The sequence below is a fragment of the Cuculus canorus genome, chromosome 1 (assembly GCF_017976375.1).
Source record: "Cuculus canorus isolate bCucCan1 chromosome 1, bCucCan1.pri, whole genome shotgun sequence".
Classification (NCBI taxonomy): domain Eukaryota; kingdom Metazoa; phylum Chordata; class Aves; order Cuculiformes; family Cuculidae; genus Cuculus; species Cuculus canorus.
The window spans coordinates 143,401,039-143,417,719 of NC_071401.1; the positions used below are offsets into that span (position 1 = coordinate 143,401,039).

The 16,681-nt window shown below is 45.8% G+C and overlaps 2 protein-coding genes across 3 annotated transcripts in view; one reads left to right on the top strand and one right to left on the bottom strand.

Annotated features, from left to right (window-relative positions):
* Positions 1–9,605, top strand: part of NINJ2 (ninjurin 2) — a 49,651-nt gene extending 40,046 nt beyond the window's left edge. The window contains exons 2-4 of the mRNA XM_009557098.2: positions 6,886–7,117; positions 8,396–8,578; positions 9,468–9,605. Coding sequence (XP_009555393.2) covers positions 6,886–7,117; positions 8,396–8,559 — 396 coding nt within the window. The 3' untranslated portion in view covers positions 8,560–8,578; positions 9,468–9,605. The remainder of the gene's footprint in view (positions 1–6,885; positions 7,118–8,395; positions 8,579–9,467) is intronic.
* A 1,811-nt stretch (positions 9,606–11,416) lies between these two features.
* The window catches only part of B4GALNT3 (beta-1,4-N-acetyl-galactosaminyltransferase 3), a 69,193-nt gene continuing 63,928 nt past the window's right edge, over positions 11,417–16,681 (bottom strand). The window contains exon 20 of one of the 2 annotated variants that reach the window (XM_054082991.1): positions 11,417–16,232. In XM_054082991.1, the coding sequence (XP_053938966.1) occupies positions 16,124–16,232 (109 nt within the window). In that variant the 3' untranslated portion in view covers positions 11,417–16,123. The remainder of the gene's footprint in view (positions 16,233–16,681) is intronic. The other variant, XM_054082999.1, reaches the window with a different exon arrangement.

A 16,681-nucleotide genomic window follows, 5' to 3' on the forward strand; every position in this document is an offset into this window, starting at 1 on the left:
CATCCATGATGAGGTTTATTATTCCTTTTGTTTGTGGAATGCAGCCAACATGCTTACTATGGTACTAGATTGGAGAAAAACAGCCTTTGCCTCACATAGTTGGTAGTGACCAAAGCATTCCCTGTGTGTCTCTTCTCTTGCACATGTGTGGCTGTGCACAACACTGCTTCCTTGCCTGCAGGCTGACACGCACAGCTCCGCGAGGAGAATCGCACTTGCAGGGCGGGCAGACGTCTGGGATTATCTGCTGTTCCCAGTGCTGCCACTGATGCTGTCTGTGCCTAGGCACAGCATGGAGGCCAAAAATATCGAAATTGGCTCCCTTCATCCCAAGTGAAGTGGCCAGAAGATGCAGGCAGTGAGCTTCTCTGGAAAAGGATAGTAGCTACTAACTGTGCTCTTAAAATTAGAAGTATTGATTGAGAGCAGGGCTTTTAATCTCTCTACTTTCTGCCCATAGAAAGGGAACTGCGCTCTTCTCCTTCCTTGTGAGATGATGATTCTCTGTGTGCTTTAACCTTTATCAACTGATGTCTACAAAGCATATCTAAAGCTGCCAACTGGCATATACTGTGGAAAAATACCCTAGATTTTCCCTGGTCCCTAATGCTCTGTGAGTGTGTGTGCCTGTGTGTGCTTGTCTGTGTGCTTGTCTGTGTGCAGCTGGTTCTTTATCGGCCAGGATCCCCATGGCGGACATCTCTGCACCTACCCCTCGGAGCGCACAGCCTGCATTCATGTCTGTTTTCTTTGGCACCCTCCAGCACTTGCCTTGGAACTGGTGGCTGATAGTATAGTTCCCCCTCAGACTTCGCCCGAGTGCTCCCATGAAGAGGATTATCATTCTCATACTTGCGAGCCTCATGCTGTCCCACTGTCTCTTTCAGGCTGTTCTCCCCTGGGGACAGGGTCACAAAACTCACAAAGCACACAGATTTGCAATTAGATTTGCTCTGCATTTTTTTTGCTGAAAAAAAAAAAATACAAGAGAAACTGTAGGTTTTGTAGAAATTGTAAGAGGAGCTTTAGGAAAGCTCCATGCTCCCTTTGGCCCTAAATCTGCAAGCTTTGGACAGAAATATTTAGATGAACCTCCTCCAAAAGTTTTCAGAAGAAAGTAGCTATTTCTTGTAAAAATAAATGCATAATAAAAAACAAAGAATTTCCCTTGAAAAGTAATTTCAGTGGAAATTTTTCGTGTAGCTTCAGTGAGCTATGGAGCTCAGCATGCCCTCTGGTGCCAGAGCCAGGTTTCACAGGCCCTGGGACCTGCCAGCTCCCTACAGCAAAAACCAGAGATCAAGTTGGAAAAGGAAAAAAAAAAAATAAATAAATAAATCCCACACTTGTGGTGATATTCATTCTTCTTTCTATAAAAAATACAAAATTAAAAATAACAGTAGAAGTGAGAGTTAAAGATTTGGAGGCGGTGTGCGTGGGTGTGTGCTCAGAGTAAGAATAAAGCTTCTGACTTATAAAATGTAGATAGGTGCCTTACTCAGCCCCTGCAGGAATCTGCATCGCTGTGCCACGTTTACACAAAAGGAAGCAGATACGGGATTTGCCTGAGGTCAGACGGAAGCCAGCAGAGCCTTTGCAAGGAAGGAGGCTGTCTCATATGGAAAGCCAAAATATCCGGAAACGGGACATGGGAGCCAAGCTCCAGCATGAGTTCAGCCGTCGCTGCTGTTTAATGTGGCTGTACTTTCAAGTCCTAATTTCTCTAACTTTAAAAAGTGGGCAGTAACAATACCATCTTGGTAAAGTGCTGCATACTGGTAGGTGCTGTTTTCTGGTAGATGTGTTGGCTCTGCAACAACACATGCAGGATGAACTTGGTGTCTGACTACCAGATCCAGGTTTACATTCTTTGACAATGAAACACAGAGAAGAAAAGGCAGCGATCCTCACTCTCAGAAGGAGAACGCTTTCAAAGCGACTAGAAAAACACCAGGTCTAGCCTGATGACATAAATCACTTTGATGGGCCTTCAGGTATGTCCTGTGACTTGACTTAGTGCTCTGTTTGCCAAAAAGTAATCACTGAGTCTCCCCAATGAGCCAACGTAAGTCCCCACAGCTGTCTGGGCAGCCCTTCTGCAGGGAAACCCGAATTGTGTATGAATCAGCTCCTGAGCCACAGCAGTTTATCGGACTGAACTTTAAGACAAAGCAGAAATGGCCCCATTTTGAAAAGCTGTGCATGCATTGTGGCAGCTCAAAAAAAAAGAGTTACAGTGATGTGTTCATACCTCACAGATGCAGTGGTTGTCTAGTGACAGCTATGGCATCAGCCACCCCAAGCAAAGCCATCCTCCTGCATTAATTGAATCCTGGGTTTCTGAAGACTCCTGGTTTGTTTAAGTCTCTTGTTATATGACACCACAGGCTTGCATCCGTAGCTGCTGAACTAGGCAGAATACTCCGTAGGAGCTAAATCTATACAAGGGCTGGATTTCTCTAACTGTATCTGGCATCATAAAAACTTCAGGATCATAAAACTGATGGAATATTTAGCTGCTTAAATGAAAGCTTAATTTCCATCTTTCACCATTCAGTAACCTTTTGATCACCTTTGTGCATCTACCAAGCCTGGGCTGGCAGAGATTTGAAACAGGAATCACAGTTTTAAATTGTTCAGTGCAAGGGTTTCCCAGATCCAACTAATCTGCAATGGAGAGCAGTGGCCATCTGTGCTTGTGGTATCATCTGGCAAACAGGGGAGCGTGCTATTGTGTTCATTCACATGAGCAAAGCCCTCGTGAAAGCTAACTAGTTTAGTTACCTGATCAGCTGGGGGACAGAGCTCAGCACACAGCAACTCTGCCCCATTTCACGCCCCAGGTAAAGAAGCATGGGGGCAGCTCAGAGGGAGGATGTGTTTTCATTCAACAAGAGCTGCTGACTCGCACTCTTTGTCTCCATATAAGCCATTGGGAACAGATGTCTCAGCCTCCTTGTACCAGTCACTTACTTAACAAAAGCTCTGTCTTGTTTGTACAGCATCCTTGTTCTCCCAACATTAACTCATCATTACACAGAGATAAACTATCAATGCCCAGCCTTGTGATGCAGCAGCAAGGAGGGATGACTCTTCAGGCAGGAATAAGGAAGAAATCACGTAAAAGGAGTCAAATCTCAAACCTTGCATCACTTGGTACAGGTACCAATCTGCTGCACAGGATCACGTGCTGTTAAGCCAGGTGTGGAGAGGCAGTACTGAATCCAGGTTTTTAAGACGTGTTCTCAGGGTGAGACCTTTTGCTGGCCTCCTTTCCCTGAGATGCAGGATAGCTCTAGTCTGCCCTAGACACCAGACAGTAATGTTTAAATAGTCCTGAATGCTTATACACTGCTTTGGAGTCCTTACCAGCTCTGTCTTTTATCTCCTTCCAGTGTTTTTTAACTTCTGGTTTTCACAGCAAGAAATATAGGCTTTGCAAAGGAGCCTTTTAACCACAGCATCTTTACTGTTAGAAATCAGAAGAATTACATGCTTTAAGCTATCAAAATAAAATAAATTAAAAAAAAAGTAAAAAATTGCCCAAAAGCACTCCTACTGCAAGCCAGCCCCTTCTTAGATATCACAGTTCACCAATAGTTCAAATTGGATGCAGTACTTCCTGCCCATTTTTTATTATGCTATGACTTTTTCTCATATGAGGATTATCACTGGCAGAGGACAAAAGCCTCTTCCAAAATTCAGCCCAAATATCATTATCAGACACACACAGTGCTCTCCCAGAATCACTGGCTTTGCTCACACTCCTACCAAGGCACAGAGAAATCCATTCTTGCATAAGGGTGTACAGAAACCAGAGAAAGCAGCATGAAGCATTAGCCATAACCCTTCTCTAGCGTCATGCCTGGAGCATGGAGGGAAAATTACATTTTGTACTTTATCTATCTGGTACGAAGGACCAAAATAGGACCATTTCTTGTAGAATCACAGAATTGTTTAAGTTGGAAAAGACCTCTAAGTTCATCCAGCCCAAACCTTAACCTACTGTCAAGCCACCCCTAAACTGTGTCCTAAGCTCCACATCTACACATCTTTTAAATACCTCCAGGGATGGTGACTCAACCACTTTCCTGGGTGGTCTGTTCCAATGCTTCACAACCCTTACAGTGAAGAAATTTTTCCCCTTTCAAATCTAATTCAAAGCTCTCCCAGTGGGCCCTGCTAACTCCTAATCTTTTTCCCTCATTGAGACAGGTGTATCCCATCTGTTGCCAGCTGGGCTGGTGTTGTGTAGACCAACCCATGATTAAAAAAAGACATAATTCTGCTGGTGACACCAGGCTTGGAGTCAGGTATTGATCTTGCTCTTCCTGTTTCTTCCTTCGTCGTTCCCTGCAAATGGAGGGATAGAGGAGAACACTACTTGTACTCCTGATCCCTTAACCAACTGTCCTAAAGCCCTGAAGTGTCTCTTGATTGTCTGTGGATTTCTTGTTGCAACTTCATCGCTGCCTACCTGAAGAATCTAGAATGGATAATAACCTGAGGGCCGTACCAGGGTTATGTAGTTTTCTCTTTACCTCTTTAACCTGGGCCCCAGGGAGGCAGCAGACTTCCCGAAGAAGTGGATCTGATCTGCTTTCTGGGATTTCTGTTCCACTCAGAAGAGAGTGTCCTAGGATAGAAACTTTTTATTTATGGAAGCAGTTTTGATGCAGGGTGCAGGGTGACCTGACCTTGGCAATATCTCCAAGCTAGAAGGACCATCATCCTCCTTGTTCAGTTCCACTTCCAGAGCCTCATACCTATTACAGAAGGACACCTGGGAAGGTGAGGTGGTCAGCAAGGAGTTGCACCTGCAGCACTGGGCAGGAGCTTGTCACCATTGCCTCCTATCTCTTAAGTCACCGTGTTCCACCAGGCAGAGAGAGGATTGGGAATCCTCCGTACATATAACCCGTTTGTCTGTGGTGTCTGTCTTGGGGGAGGTAGGGTGCGATTCCAGTGGTCTGTCTCCCTGTTGCACTCCCTGATACTTCTAAACCTAAGGACCTCCTCTGGGAGCTCTGTCACTAAGCAGAGGAGGTCCTGTACCCGGGTGCACCTCCCACAGGTGTGCTTACTGCTGCAGTCAGGTACTGGCGTTAAGAGCAAGGAACACCTTGCAGCCTGATGCCTGGGTAGCAGTGCATTCATACTGGACCTCTGCTTTGGAATCTGCCCCAGTCGTGGTGAGTACAGAGCTTAGGGAAGACATGGCTTCCTGCAAGATGGACACCATTTTTCCCTGGTTGACCTGGCAGAGCTTCAGTGCCCTTCCAGCTGCAGGTTTGGTCAGCATCTCCCGCAAGAGCTGCTGCCTTCCAGCGGGTTTATCCACTCCCCTGGCATTTTCCTGCCTCGGGAAACCCCCTTGTGCACCAAGATCTGTTGTGGATTGGGCTGGCTACAGAGCAGATCCCCTCAGCAAATGACAAAGTCCTACTTCCAGTACGCACCTGGAGAAATCTCTTTCACCACTCTGAGCAAAAGAGGTCACCTCAGGCCCACACCTGAAATTCCCACATTCAAAGGGTAATCCAACAAACAGCACTGAGAGCAAAGCTGCTGATCTTCACTACAGCTGACAGGAGGCTGTTTACTCAGAACTGAAGCCTGTCTGCTACGTGGAAGTGCCTTTTTCCTTTCTTTTTAAGAAAGAAGACCATAGCTTGCTGTGGATATATCCAAATCTTTTGTAATTGTTGCCTTTGCTGGTGGCTTATTACCAGCTAATGACACTCTGAGTGAAATGAAAACTATCATCTCCTTTTCTGTTTGTTTTTTTAATCATTTGTGTCAAGACAGCTAACAAAGGAATTCACTTAAGAAAGATAGAGAAAAGGTGGATGGCTAAAAGCAGCCAAATGACCTACAGCGTGTAATTAGGTTAAGAGCAACCAGGTGTTTTATCCCTTGTAAATACCTGTTTCTTTCCACTGACAAAAAATCCAGTACTTAAAAGGAGCCTAGAGGAAATATGAGGAGGGACTCTTTATCAGGGAGTGTAGTGACAGGACAATGGGTAACAGTTTTAAGCTGAAAGAGCAGAGATTTAGATAAGATATTAGAAAGAAATTTTTACTGTGAGGGTGGGGAGGCACTGGAACAGGTTGCTCAGAAAAGTTGTGGATGCCCCATCCCTGGAACTGTTCAAGGCCAGGTTGGATGAGGTTTTGAGCAACCTGGTCCAGTGGGAGGTGTCCCTGCCCATGGCAGGGGGGTTGGAACTGGATGATCTTTGAAGCCCTCTCCCACCTGAACCATTCTATGATTCTACAATGAAAAGGGCCTGAATGAGTAGTTAAAGTTAGATGCAATGGGTCCCATCCCTTGTTCTGTGTTTCAGTGCCTAACATTTTGAAGAAATACTGTCCCTGGTTTCAGAAAGAAAAAAAGTGAATTGTCCAATCTCCTCTAGCATCTTGCCTAAAACAGTAGCCAGCAAAAAGTGTTCCGAGAAGATATAAAGCCCAGCCACTGACAGTCTTTTGAACACTCAACCCAAAGAGAAGATCTCTCTCTAATCCCCTGTAAGTCTGAGGCTTGTCTGTGCCCTGAAGGAACAGAATTTAATATTTCTTACAAAAATCCTTGGCTCTGGGTAATCTATATTATTTTAACTGTAGACAAGCTTGTTTTCCACAAAAATACCCAGCATTTTTCTAACCTTGCTGAGCACTACAAGTATCTTGTGCCTATTAATATTACAAGATAACTATTGAGGGGAAACTGGATGCTCTCAATATGTTCAAAACACACAAATCTGACTCTTTCTCAGGCTTTCTAGATAAATCCCACAGGGAGGCAGCAGCCCATTTGACATGGACGGGTCTGTCAGCTTAGCAATCATACCAGTTCACGTAGTTTCTCCTGTCTTCCCAGGGCATGAATCCTCACCTCCGGATTAACGGGCCAATGAACATCAACCACTACGCGACAAAAAAGAGTGTGGCGGAGAGCATGCTGGATGTGGCACTGTTTATGGCAAACGTTACGCAGCTCAAAGCGGTGCTGGAGCAGGGGCCTTCCTTCCAGTACTACATCACCCTCATTGTGCTCATCAGCATCTCTCTCTTCTTCCAGGTGATAATTGGGATTCTCCTCATCATCTCTGGTAAGGCGGGCACTGAGGTGCGTGCAAGGTGCTACAGGGGCAGGGTACCCCATGGCTAGCCTTGCACAGAAGCATAAGGGAGAAGCCACTTCCCCCAGATCATTCCCCTTGGCTCCAGCTAGGGTTGCGGAAGGGTTGAAGACAGCTTGACGTGAGTGGTAGGGAGGTCTGTGGCACTGCTTTTCAAAGTGGGGAGTTTGTTGTTCTTTTTCTCTTGCACAGCAGCTCTGAACGCTACTCTTTCACTTGCCCACTGTTGAATCCCTGCTGTAGGAAGAGGAGCTGTGTTTCAGGGCTCTTCATGCAGCTCCTGCAGACACCACATTTTAGCTGTGCCTTTCACTTCAGTCAAGCTGAGGCATAACAGAACTATTAAGGCAGAGGTATTCCCTATATTAACCTCACTTTTAACCTATCCCACAGTTCTCTTAGCACCATAGAGACATCTGATACAGGATTTGCCGTATTTCGGCCTCCAACACATGCCCAGCATTAAAAGTCTGCAGAAGGCTGCCTTTTCCTGTGTATCCTACATGGTTTTTTTATGTGGGACAGAGGATTGAAGGCTACGGGAAATCCTGTGACATGTTCCTTCCCCTGCTCTACATGGCACAGCCTTTCTTTGTGGCAGCTGTGGTGGGTGGATCCAACTGTGCAGCCAGGGAGACAGGGGACCACAAGTGAAGGCAGGGAGCCACAGGGCTGCTGTTTGCTTGTATTATTGGTCAGACAGTCCCAGTAACTGGGACGTTCCCATGTATTAAGTGATCGATACCTATCAGCTAGGGCTGATGCCATTCATGTACCCAAATACCTCTCCGTCTAGGGGCAAGGAGGGGCTCGATATGCAAGATGTAGGTGTCAAGGAGGAACTGGCCACACAACCCAAGTACAACATTGCTGACCTTGACCTCGTGTCACCCAGCCTTCCCCTGCCATGTCCCATGGCCATGCCGGGACGCATGTGTCACATGGCCCATGCCTGGTAGCATACATCAGTACTTTGGTTATTCAGGGTCGGCCTGTTGGAAGGCGATGACATCTCCATGGCAAACCAAACACACGAGATAAAAATATCCCACTTTTTAACTCTGCTCCATCCTCCTGTGTCATCCTAGGAGTAGCTGTGATGTTACATTCCTGAGACTATTCCCTCAGCTCTGTAGCCACAGTGCCTGGGGCACCACGGACATTTGCCAGGCATGGAAGGTTTGCAGGGGCTGGGGTACTTGGAGTCAAGCTACAAATCACCCTTCCTTTTTGCATTGTATCTCACAGCTCGTTTGAACCTGAATGACGTTGCAAAGCAACCCCGCCTGAACATACTCAACAACACTGCCACAGCCCTCATCTTCATCACGGTCATTCTCAACATCTTCATCACAGCCTTTGGGGTGCAGAAGACTGGCCTCTACCCTACCAGGAATTTTCGACCTTATTAAGTCATGGGCAATGGATCAGGTAAGAAAGGGGCGAGTTTCCATCGCTGCCAGCTCCTGGAATGCCTGTTAGTCTCAGAAAACAGCCCTGAAAGGTGGGAAATGAGGAGGCAAAACTGGACAAATTGAAAAAGCCTTTTCCAGAGGCATGTTGTTGTCACATGAGCATTTAAGGCTATTGAACAAATTCCCTCAGAGGAGGAGGATTTCTCCATGTTTGGTCTTTAAAGCAAGAACATAAAACTTCCCAATTGCTAGTAGTTACCAGCAGCAAGTTGTTTTCAGGAGGCTGCAGACCTCACGCTAGATACAGGTAGCAGTTGTGGATGAGAGCTGAATTCGGGAAAGAAAACTAGATGTTTTCTGAAGGGCATCCAAAGATGGAAGCGTTGTCTGAGCAGAAGAAAAGGAATGTGCCAGGGATTAAAGAGCTCTTCACCACAGCCAGTGTGGTTTGGCAGGGGCTGTTCTAAGAATTTAACTCATTTTCAAGAGAGAATCTTGTGAATAAGAGTCCGATCAAATGTTTGGGTTCTCGTGTCCAGTCATTGTGGGAATTACATGTTCTTAGGTCAAAAGTGCTTTACATCACGAAGGAAAGTTCACAGCTCTTGCTAACGTGACCTGAAACATGTAAACATAGTTTAAATGCAATATACCGGGGCAACAGCCAGCGAGAAAGCTCAATAGATAAGATGATATGATGAGGGAGGATGCAAAAGCCAAAAGCCTCAATAAAAACACTGCTGGCTTGGGATCCAGAAGTGTGCGAGAACTGAAGAGCAGCACCATACACTCGTAGGGACGGTTGTGGTGTCAAGTGACCCAGTGCACAGTCACTGCTTCTCTCTGGCCACGCAGCATGGAAGAGCCTGCTGTGACCTTACCGGTGTTTCTTGTCTTCCCTGCAGGATCCGAGCAGCCAGCTGGTGAGGAAATCTCTCCTCCTCCATGTTTTCACTGACCTCAGCAGGAGCCCATCAATGAATCCAGAAAACTGGGTTAAATTTCCAAAATTGTGTGCATGTCACGGTATACCAGCCCTTTGCCATAATGCTTTTGCAGTTCTGAAGGGGTGAAAACATTGCCTTTCAAAGCTAGAGCAAACTTTGCTAAAGAAAGCTGCAGGAACAGCAGCGGGTACACAATTTCAAAGCACAGTTCTGTAAATCTCATCTCTTATTAGAGTTGCCTGCTTCATATATTCAGTGTTGGCTCATTTAGTAGAGAGGATGGAACAATCTACTTTGTAGGCTAAATAAAGTCCAGGTTTTTTGCCTCAACATTGCTGTACTTAAAGCAATGCTCCCTAATAGTTTACCTCCCAAACGTTGGAAGGGATTTCACAAACTAAAAAAACAAGGAGGTCTCATGGAAGGATAGAGAAGTGTGTCTGTGTCAACGTAGCTAAAACCAATTCAAATGTTTTCCTAGTTGTTTAAAAATAAAATTAAATGCAACACAGTTAAGAAAACAATCAGATCTTTCCAGCATTGGAAAATTAACAACATTAATGGTCTGACGTCATTGCCAGGGACCTATTAGGAGTGTTGTCAGAATAGCCTGACAGTGTTTAGTAGAAAATGAAGAAATATTACACATAGAGAGACACTCTAGGCTTATTGCCACAATGAGAAATGACATGTACATAGTGCATTACTTTATTAAAAAATCACTATTATAATTCAAGGTCTTATCACTACCATAAATGTTTTAAATATATCATTTTTATAATGACAATGCTGGGAATACTCTTGTACTAGAACAACTTGTTTCCTTTAAAAAAAACCTTTGAATTAATGATTTTTTCAGGTGTTTTTTTGAAAGACCAATAGTTTTCAATCCTAAATATTGTAACTTTGTAGTCATGCTAAAAACCTGACGTTTTAATGGCCTGATCTAAGCCTATTTAAATAATGGCATGCTTTTCTGATTATTAAATGACTTTTTTCATTGTACAGCAGAATCAAGAGTTCAATATGGATTTTTCATTTTGCACTCTTGCCACCCCTGAGAAAGCAATGTCGCAAGTTGTCCACATATTGGTCTTCAGGAGCTACTGGGAATGTCTGACTCTTATAAAAAACCAGATACGGGCAGATTTGACTTACAGAACTAAATTTCTGCTTACACCACAGGTGGTGAGTTTTTTCAGGGGAGTGTATGAATGATCTTGCTGGTAGCCAAGCCTATGCGACAGCATCAGGTACCTGCAAATGACAGCTGCTGTTTTTTGCAGCTGAAGAAAAGTTGCATAGAAAGAGCAGGGTGGAAAAAGCCAGTTATGTATTTACCAGAAATTAATTCAGCAAAGCTGAGCACAGTCTGGGATCTGTTTGGTGAAGCAGGTAAAGACTTGTCCTCCACTTTGTCTGGGATATGACAGGGTTGGAGCGACACTGAGTTTGCTGAGACTGACAGCAAAGCAGGGTCACCATTTCTGGGAAGCCTCTGTTACTTTGCCTGACTCTAGGAAAAGCCTTCACTGTGATTGCAGCAAAACCAGTTCCAGCCAAAGCAAAACCACCAGCTAAGAGCCTTCAGCTACTACTGGCCAGCTGGGTTCATGAAAAGGTAAAAAATTATGCATCCCATGTGCAGATCCCACATCCCACGACTCACTGCTTCAGAAAGAAGGAGGCAAAGCAATTAGCATCAATGACTGAATGTAAAGCAAGAAGGAAAAAAAACCCCAAACGGTTCAGCTGGGAAAGAAGCAGCAGAGGGAATTTCATTACCAGATCTTAACTTCAACATCATCATCTCAGAGAGCTGCCAGATCAGGTATGGCAATGTACATGGCCTGCCCAAGCAGAGAGGGCTTCCCATCACCCAGCCCAGGCGAGCAGAAGACTTGCAGGCACTCTGGAATGCATTTCCCCCTTTCACCTTCAATAATAGTTTCTCATTATAATGGAATCAGACTCATTAGCAACCTTGGCTGCCTTTTTCCCTCTCCACGTCTGACTCCCATTCCTGCCAAGCTTTTTATACTCTGAGGAGGCACAGTTGAAGCAAAAATTAGCCAAGTTTAAATCTAAATAAGCACTTGCTGTGAAAGAGTTGACCTCCCATTTGTGTAGGCTGTGCTGAGCATCGAGCTCACCTCTAGGTTCTCACCTGTGGTCTTGTCCAGGAATTGTTCCCTGGCTTGCAAGAAGGACTACTTCATCCTCTGCATTCTTTCTCCATAATCATATAGCCCTTCTGCTTTGCTGGAATGTGTATTTGGCCAATATTTCTCCCTTGTTTCACATGATAAACCCAGGAAGACAGGAGAAAAACTGTTCTGTTGCCATTCCACTTTCTACAGCCCTAAAGGGGCTCATTCACCGGCTAACCTTGCTCCTTGCATCTCCCACTCGCCTCTTGCTACAGATACTCACTGTCCATGGGCAGAGTGTGACCCATTTCTCTGGTATTGACTATGCCTTCAGTTACACGAGGCCAGAGGAGCAGCCTCTGGTTTCTAATCCCTGTTGTGTAGCCATGTGGGTGTGAGTAAGACACAGACAGAACTGAGCTCTTGTAGGAAGATGATGTATTTATAAAACACGGGGGAGAATCCGTATATCCCCCCACTCTAAGAGAGACATGGCCCAGGAGTTATTTTGAAGGCACAGAGCCATTTTAAGGCAGATAATTCAAAGGTACAATTCAGATTTTTAATACAAGGCATCGGTATCTAAACGACAATCAACTTCAGACATTAATGGGCAATGAGAAGAGGTGAGATGTTCATACTGGGCAAACATTAAAGACAATGACAAACCAAGTCACGTTATAATTTTCACACAATACATTTCTCTCAGAATAAAAGCCAGATCCTCTTTGTTCTCTTCACTGACCCACAAAACAACCCCCAGATCCACAATTCACAGTCCTGAAGATGGAGTTGGCATTTGTGGGCAGAGTAACTTTGCTGTGCACCCTGCGCTTAGGGGTCCAGGGTCCCCAGCCCAGCCACTCCCACCCCAGGGAAGGTCTCTCCTGCAGCATGGCCCATGTCCCCAGCCAGAGACCTACCAAAGCAGCTTTCTCCTGCCTGCCTGATACACGGAAAATCCCATCTAGCTGATTTCTCCCTGCCATCGAGGCGGGATACTGCCAGGATGCATATGAAGGCCAGAAACTCACGGCAAATTTCATCACAAACTCAGCCACAGCTTCCTAAAAAGACCCTGGTGACAAAAAAGACCTATCTGGGGGAGTCAGCTTCGTGGCTGTGGTAAAGCAGGTGCCCTCTTGCTCCCTGGGAGTTGTGACCCAGAGACAAGCCCTCCTCACAGCAGCAGTGCATGTCCTGCAACACTAGTAATGGCGCAAACCACCTGCCCATAAGGGACTGCACTGACCTGGCCGCTGCCCTGGATGGCCTCGTTCTTTCACTGCACGGCTGTGGGACTATCAGCTCCTGCTGTGTTCCCTGCTCTCCCCCTCTTCATGACTCTTCTTGGGAAGAAAAACTCAGGTTGTTGTGGCAGCAGCCTCAGAGCAAAGCCCAGCATGGCACCAGCAAGATTTGCTGCTGGCCAGTGAGCCAGGGGTCTCATAGCCCCTCCTCCCCAAAAAACCCACAGTGGTCTCTGAGCATGTGGGCTGGATAACAACTTTTGTCCCCATGGGCTCTCTCCGAGCTCCTCCTTGGAGGCTGCCAACTAGTGCCAATTAGTATTAATCATGTTTACTACCGCAATGCTTAAATACCAATTAAGAATCCACACTGTGCTAGCAAGGCAAGAACATTTGTGATGGCAGTTTTGACAGTGGGGATACTGGCCATCAGGAAACTGGACTGAAACCCACTAACTCCTTACATCTCCACCAAGAGGTCCTTACAAGGTAAAACGTTCTGCTTGCCGCTGGCCTGGGTTCAAGGTGTGAAGGAAGGAGTACTGTCACAGTAAAACCCTCAAATTCTGCTGGCAGTGCTGGAGTGAGGGCTGCACCCTGTTTCTCAGTCCACTCTTTGCTCACTGTCCTCTCTGGAGAGGAAGAGGGATTCCTTGTATCATTTAAGTCAAGTGAGTTATCTCCTGGACGAATGTAATTCACGCCAGTGTCTGCAGATGAATTCCAGCTGGCAACTTTAGGTGCTGCAGACCACATCTAAGTCAGACGTGAAAGGTACATGGTACAAGTAAGCCTTCCTCCCTGTTCACGACAATAAGGGCCGCCACCAAGTCTGTCAGTTTTCCATCTGCAACATGGGCATCATCCCGTCCTCTGCTTGATGTGGCCAAACATTTGGGTCCTGCTGACGCCTCACTGCATCCCAGTGCTTACCCTTCCCACCAGCCTCTCCTCATTCCACAGGAATTGCGTGACAGAGCCAGCCTGGACAGGCTACAGAGGCGCAGTCCTGGAGCCCGGAGAGCAGCTCACCTGCACGCTTGCAAGGCTGTGCCTGTGTTTGAGCGAAGCACAGGCTCCAACATGCATTGAGAGTATGACTGACACTGCACATTCCAGGCAGAAACAGAGCTTATTGCAACATTGCATCACAAGGCTCTGACCTCCTAAACTCCTATAATACATTTAAAAAAATTAAAATAATAGTGTTGACTGTTGCCTTTCACCCCAACTGCAGGGTTTCATTTTTTTAGTCTTCACATGGATGAAGGACTTTCCCTCAATGAAAAGACTGCTCTTGCTTAAGCAGAAGGCTAAGGCTGCCTCTTCTGAGATATTCAGTGTTTGCATTGTGATAAAGGCTCTGTGGAATCAGACACAGCCATCTCTCATCTGCTTCCCACCATCACTGCACACTGCACAGCAAAACCTTCTGAAATCTGGCTGGCTTTTTCTGACTCCACCAGTCACAAAAACCCAGACTGAGGCAAGCAGATGATTTGACAAGATTTTTATCTCACGTGCCAAGACTTGCATGTTCAGCTTTCTACTGCAATAGCGGGACTTGATGAACTTGTCAAGCACCACCGAATTAATAATAAATTAATGCCTATTCTGAATTGGCATCCAGTCCATCGACATAAAAAGCAAACAATTCTAGAACCATGTCAGCATTGCTTATATCCTACGTCCCTCCATTACTCACTTATCAACAGCTCCCCATAGAGCTGGGTGCCATGAACAGCATCCTATGTTGTGCTCTCCTCTGAAGCTTGAGACCAGTAGCAACCTTTTTAGCATTATATGGAGACATCAAAGCTTCAGAACAGAGCACTGACTGTGCTGGGATCTCGGAGTTTCTATAGTCCTGTAAAATGGTTAAGGGGTAAATTTCTTGTCTTACATTAACAGGAGTTTTAGGGGCTGAGAATTCCCTGGAGCATCAGGCCAGCTGCGGACATAGTTCTTGGATCAATGCTGGCATGGGTCTGCACATCCTTTTATTTACTCAGACATCTTCTGTCCTCACTATTCCCTGCACTCAGTGCAAGTGCCAAGACCTGAGGCCACCTCCTCCGTACCAGACCAGAGCTCTCAGGGCTGTTCCAGAGATGAGGCACCAACAAATGTGCCAGTTCTTCAATCAAAAAGTCTGCTCTTTATATAAAAGTCAAACTATGACAAGACACAACAGCAAGGCCATAACTTATTAAATTAACCGTTAGATGCTGAATAAATGTACAGGATTTAGAGAGCAGAATACTCTGTCTTCTCTTTTTCTGACAAAATCACAATATTTCAATTAATATATTGCCACTTCTTCCCTGCTAGGGTTTCCCTGATATCGTTAAGACAAACGCACGTCTGTCAGATAAGGCTGCAAAATTCCTCCTGAGATGCTCTTCTGGCTTCTCTGTATAACCTCTCCACTACCCTCAGGCAGTGGATCAATAATTTAGGTGGAGCTGTACCAACTACTCTTGCCACCTTGCCCAGTTGCAAGCAACCAGGGCTCTCATAAGGGAAACATACTTCGGTCTCCACCCATGGCCCATAATTTGCTGAATATGAGCATGGTTTTTCAAAAGGACTAAAGTGAAAAGTAGAGAAACGTCTAAGCACCTGCAGCCTAAAGTGCCTATCAGCTCCTCCACACCCAGATTTCCTTGGGTCAGCCAATCGGCTAGCAGACACAATACCGTTCAGAGAACTTATTTTGGTCCCCTGTCCAAAAGCATGGATACCGGAGAGATGGGGAAGGAGGAGAAAGGGGGAGGGTTGGGGTTTTTTCTGTTTTTTTTTTTTTTTCTCCTTCAAGTATTGAAAGAGAAACTATTACTGTAAATAAACTATTCTGGGCTTAGCTAGGATTTCTGTTTGGTTGGTTTGCACCACACAAGACTCAATGGGAAATATGGCACCTCTCCCCCTGTACCATCCACCAGACTGTATGGCAGGAAACACGTGTCCTTGACTTATTAACATCTCCCCTGCATGCCTTCCCAGCAAGACACGGATCCCACATCTTGGACGCAAAAGCTCACGAGAGAAGCCCCCGCCACCCTAGTCTGACTGTCCCTTCCTCTGCTGTGCCATCCCTTCAGAGGGTTCTGGAGACAGAGGAAGAATTTGTGTGCTCGGCTGTGTGCCTCAGTAAAGTGCACGTTGAGATGAGACGGTGGACGGCGCTGCCAGGCAGCTTTGGGGTTGAAGGCTACAGTGTCTTCAGCTGGCGCCGGTTCCACATACCACGCTTCGAGTGAAACCAGTGGAAAAAGTTTCTCAAGGAGAGACGCTCCACTTCCAGCCCAGCCTGCAAGATCCTGGCAGAAAGGAAAAGGGTAGATTTAGGGGAAGCTTGATCACAAAGATACTGAAGAGCACAGCCCCAGGAAATCTCTTTCAAATGGTCCTGTTGTCAAGAGTCTGCAATCAAATTGCAGAGTCCAGAATAGCTCAGGGTTATCCTATAACCATAATCAGGCATCCAATGACACTTGCTGAGTATTTACATACCCTCGAGAGCAAAGCTTGTCAGGAGCAAGCTGCACATGCCAGGCTGGGAGAAAAGATAGCCGGCAATGCGAGATTGCTCAGGATGCTAGTCTTTTCTGCAGTTACCCAACAGAAAAGAACAGACAGGCCCCAAAACTTAGAAGTACAAACCCAGAGGCGTAGGATTTGTACAGCAGAGATCCCTCATCATAAACTCAGAAACTGTAACTGTATCTCACGGTCTTTAAATGCCTTTCTGACAGTTGCTCTTCTGGGC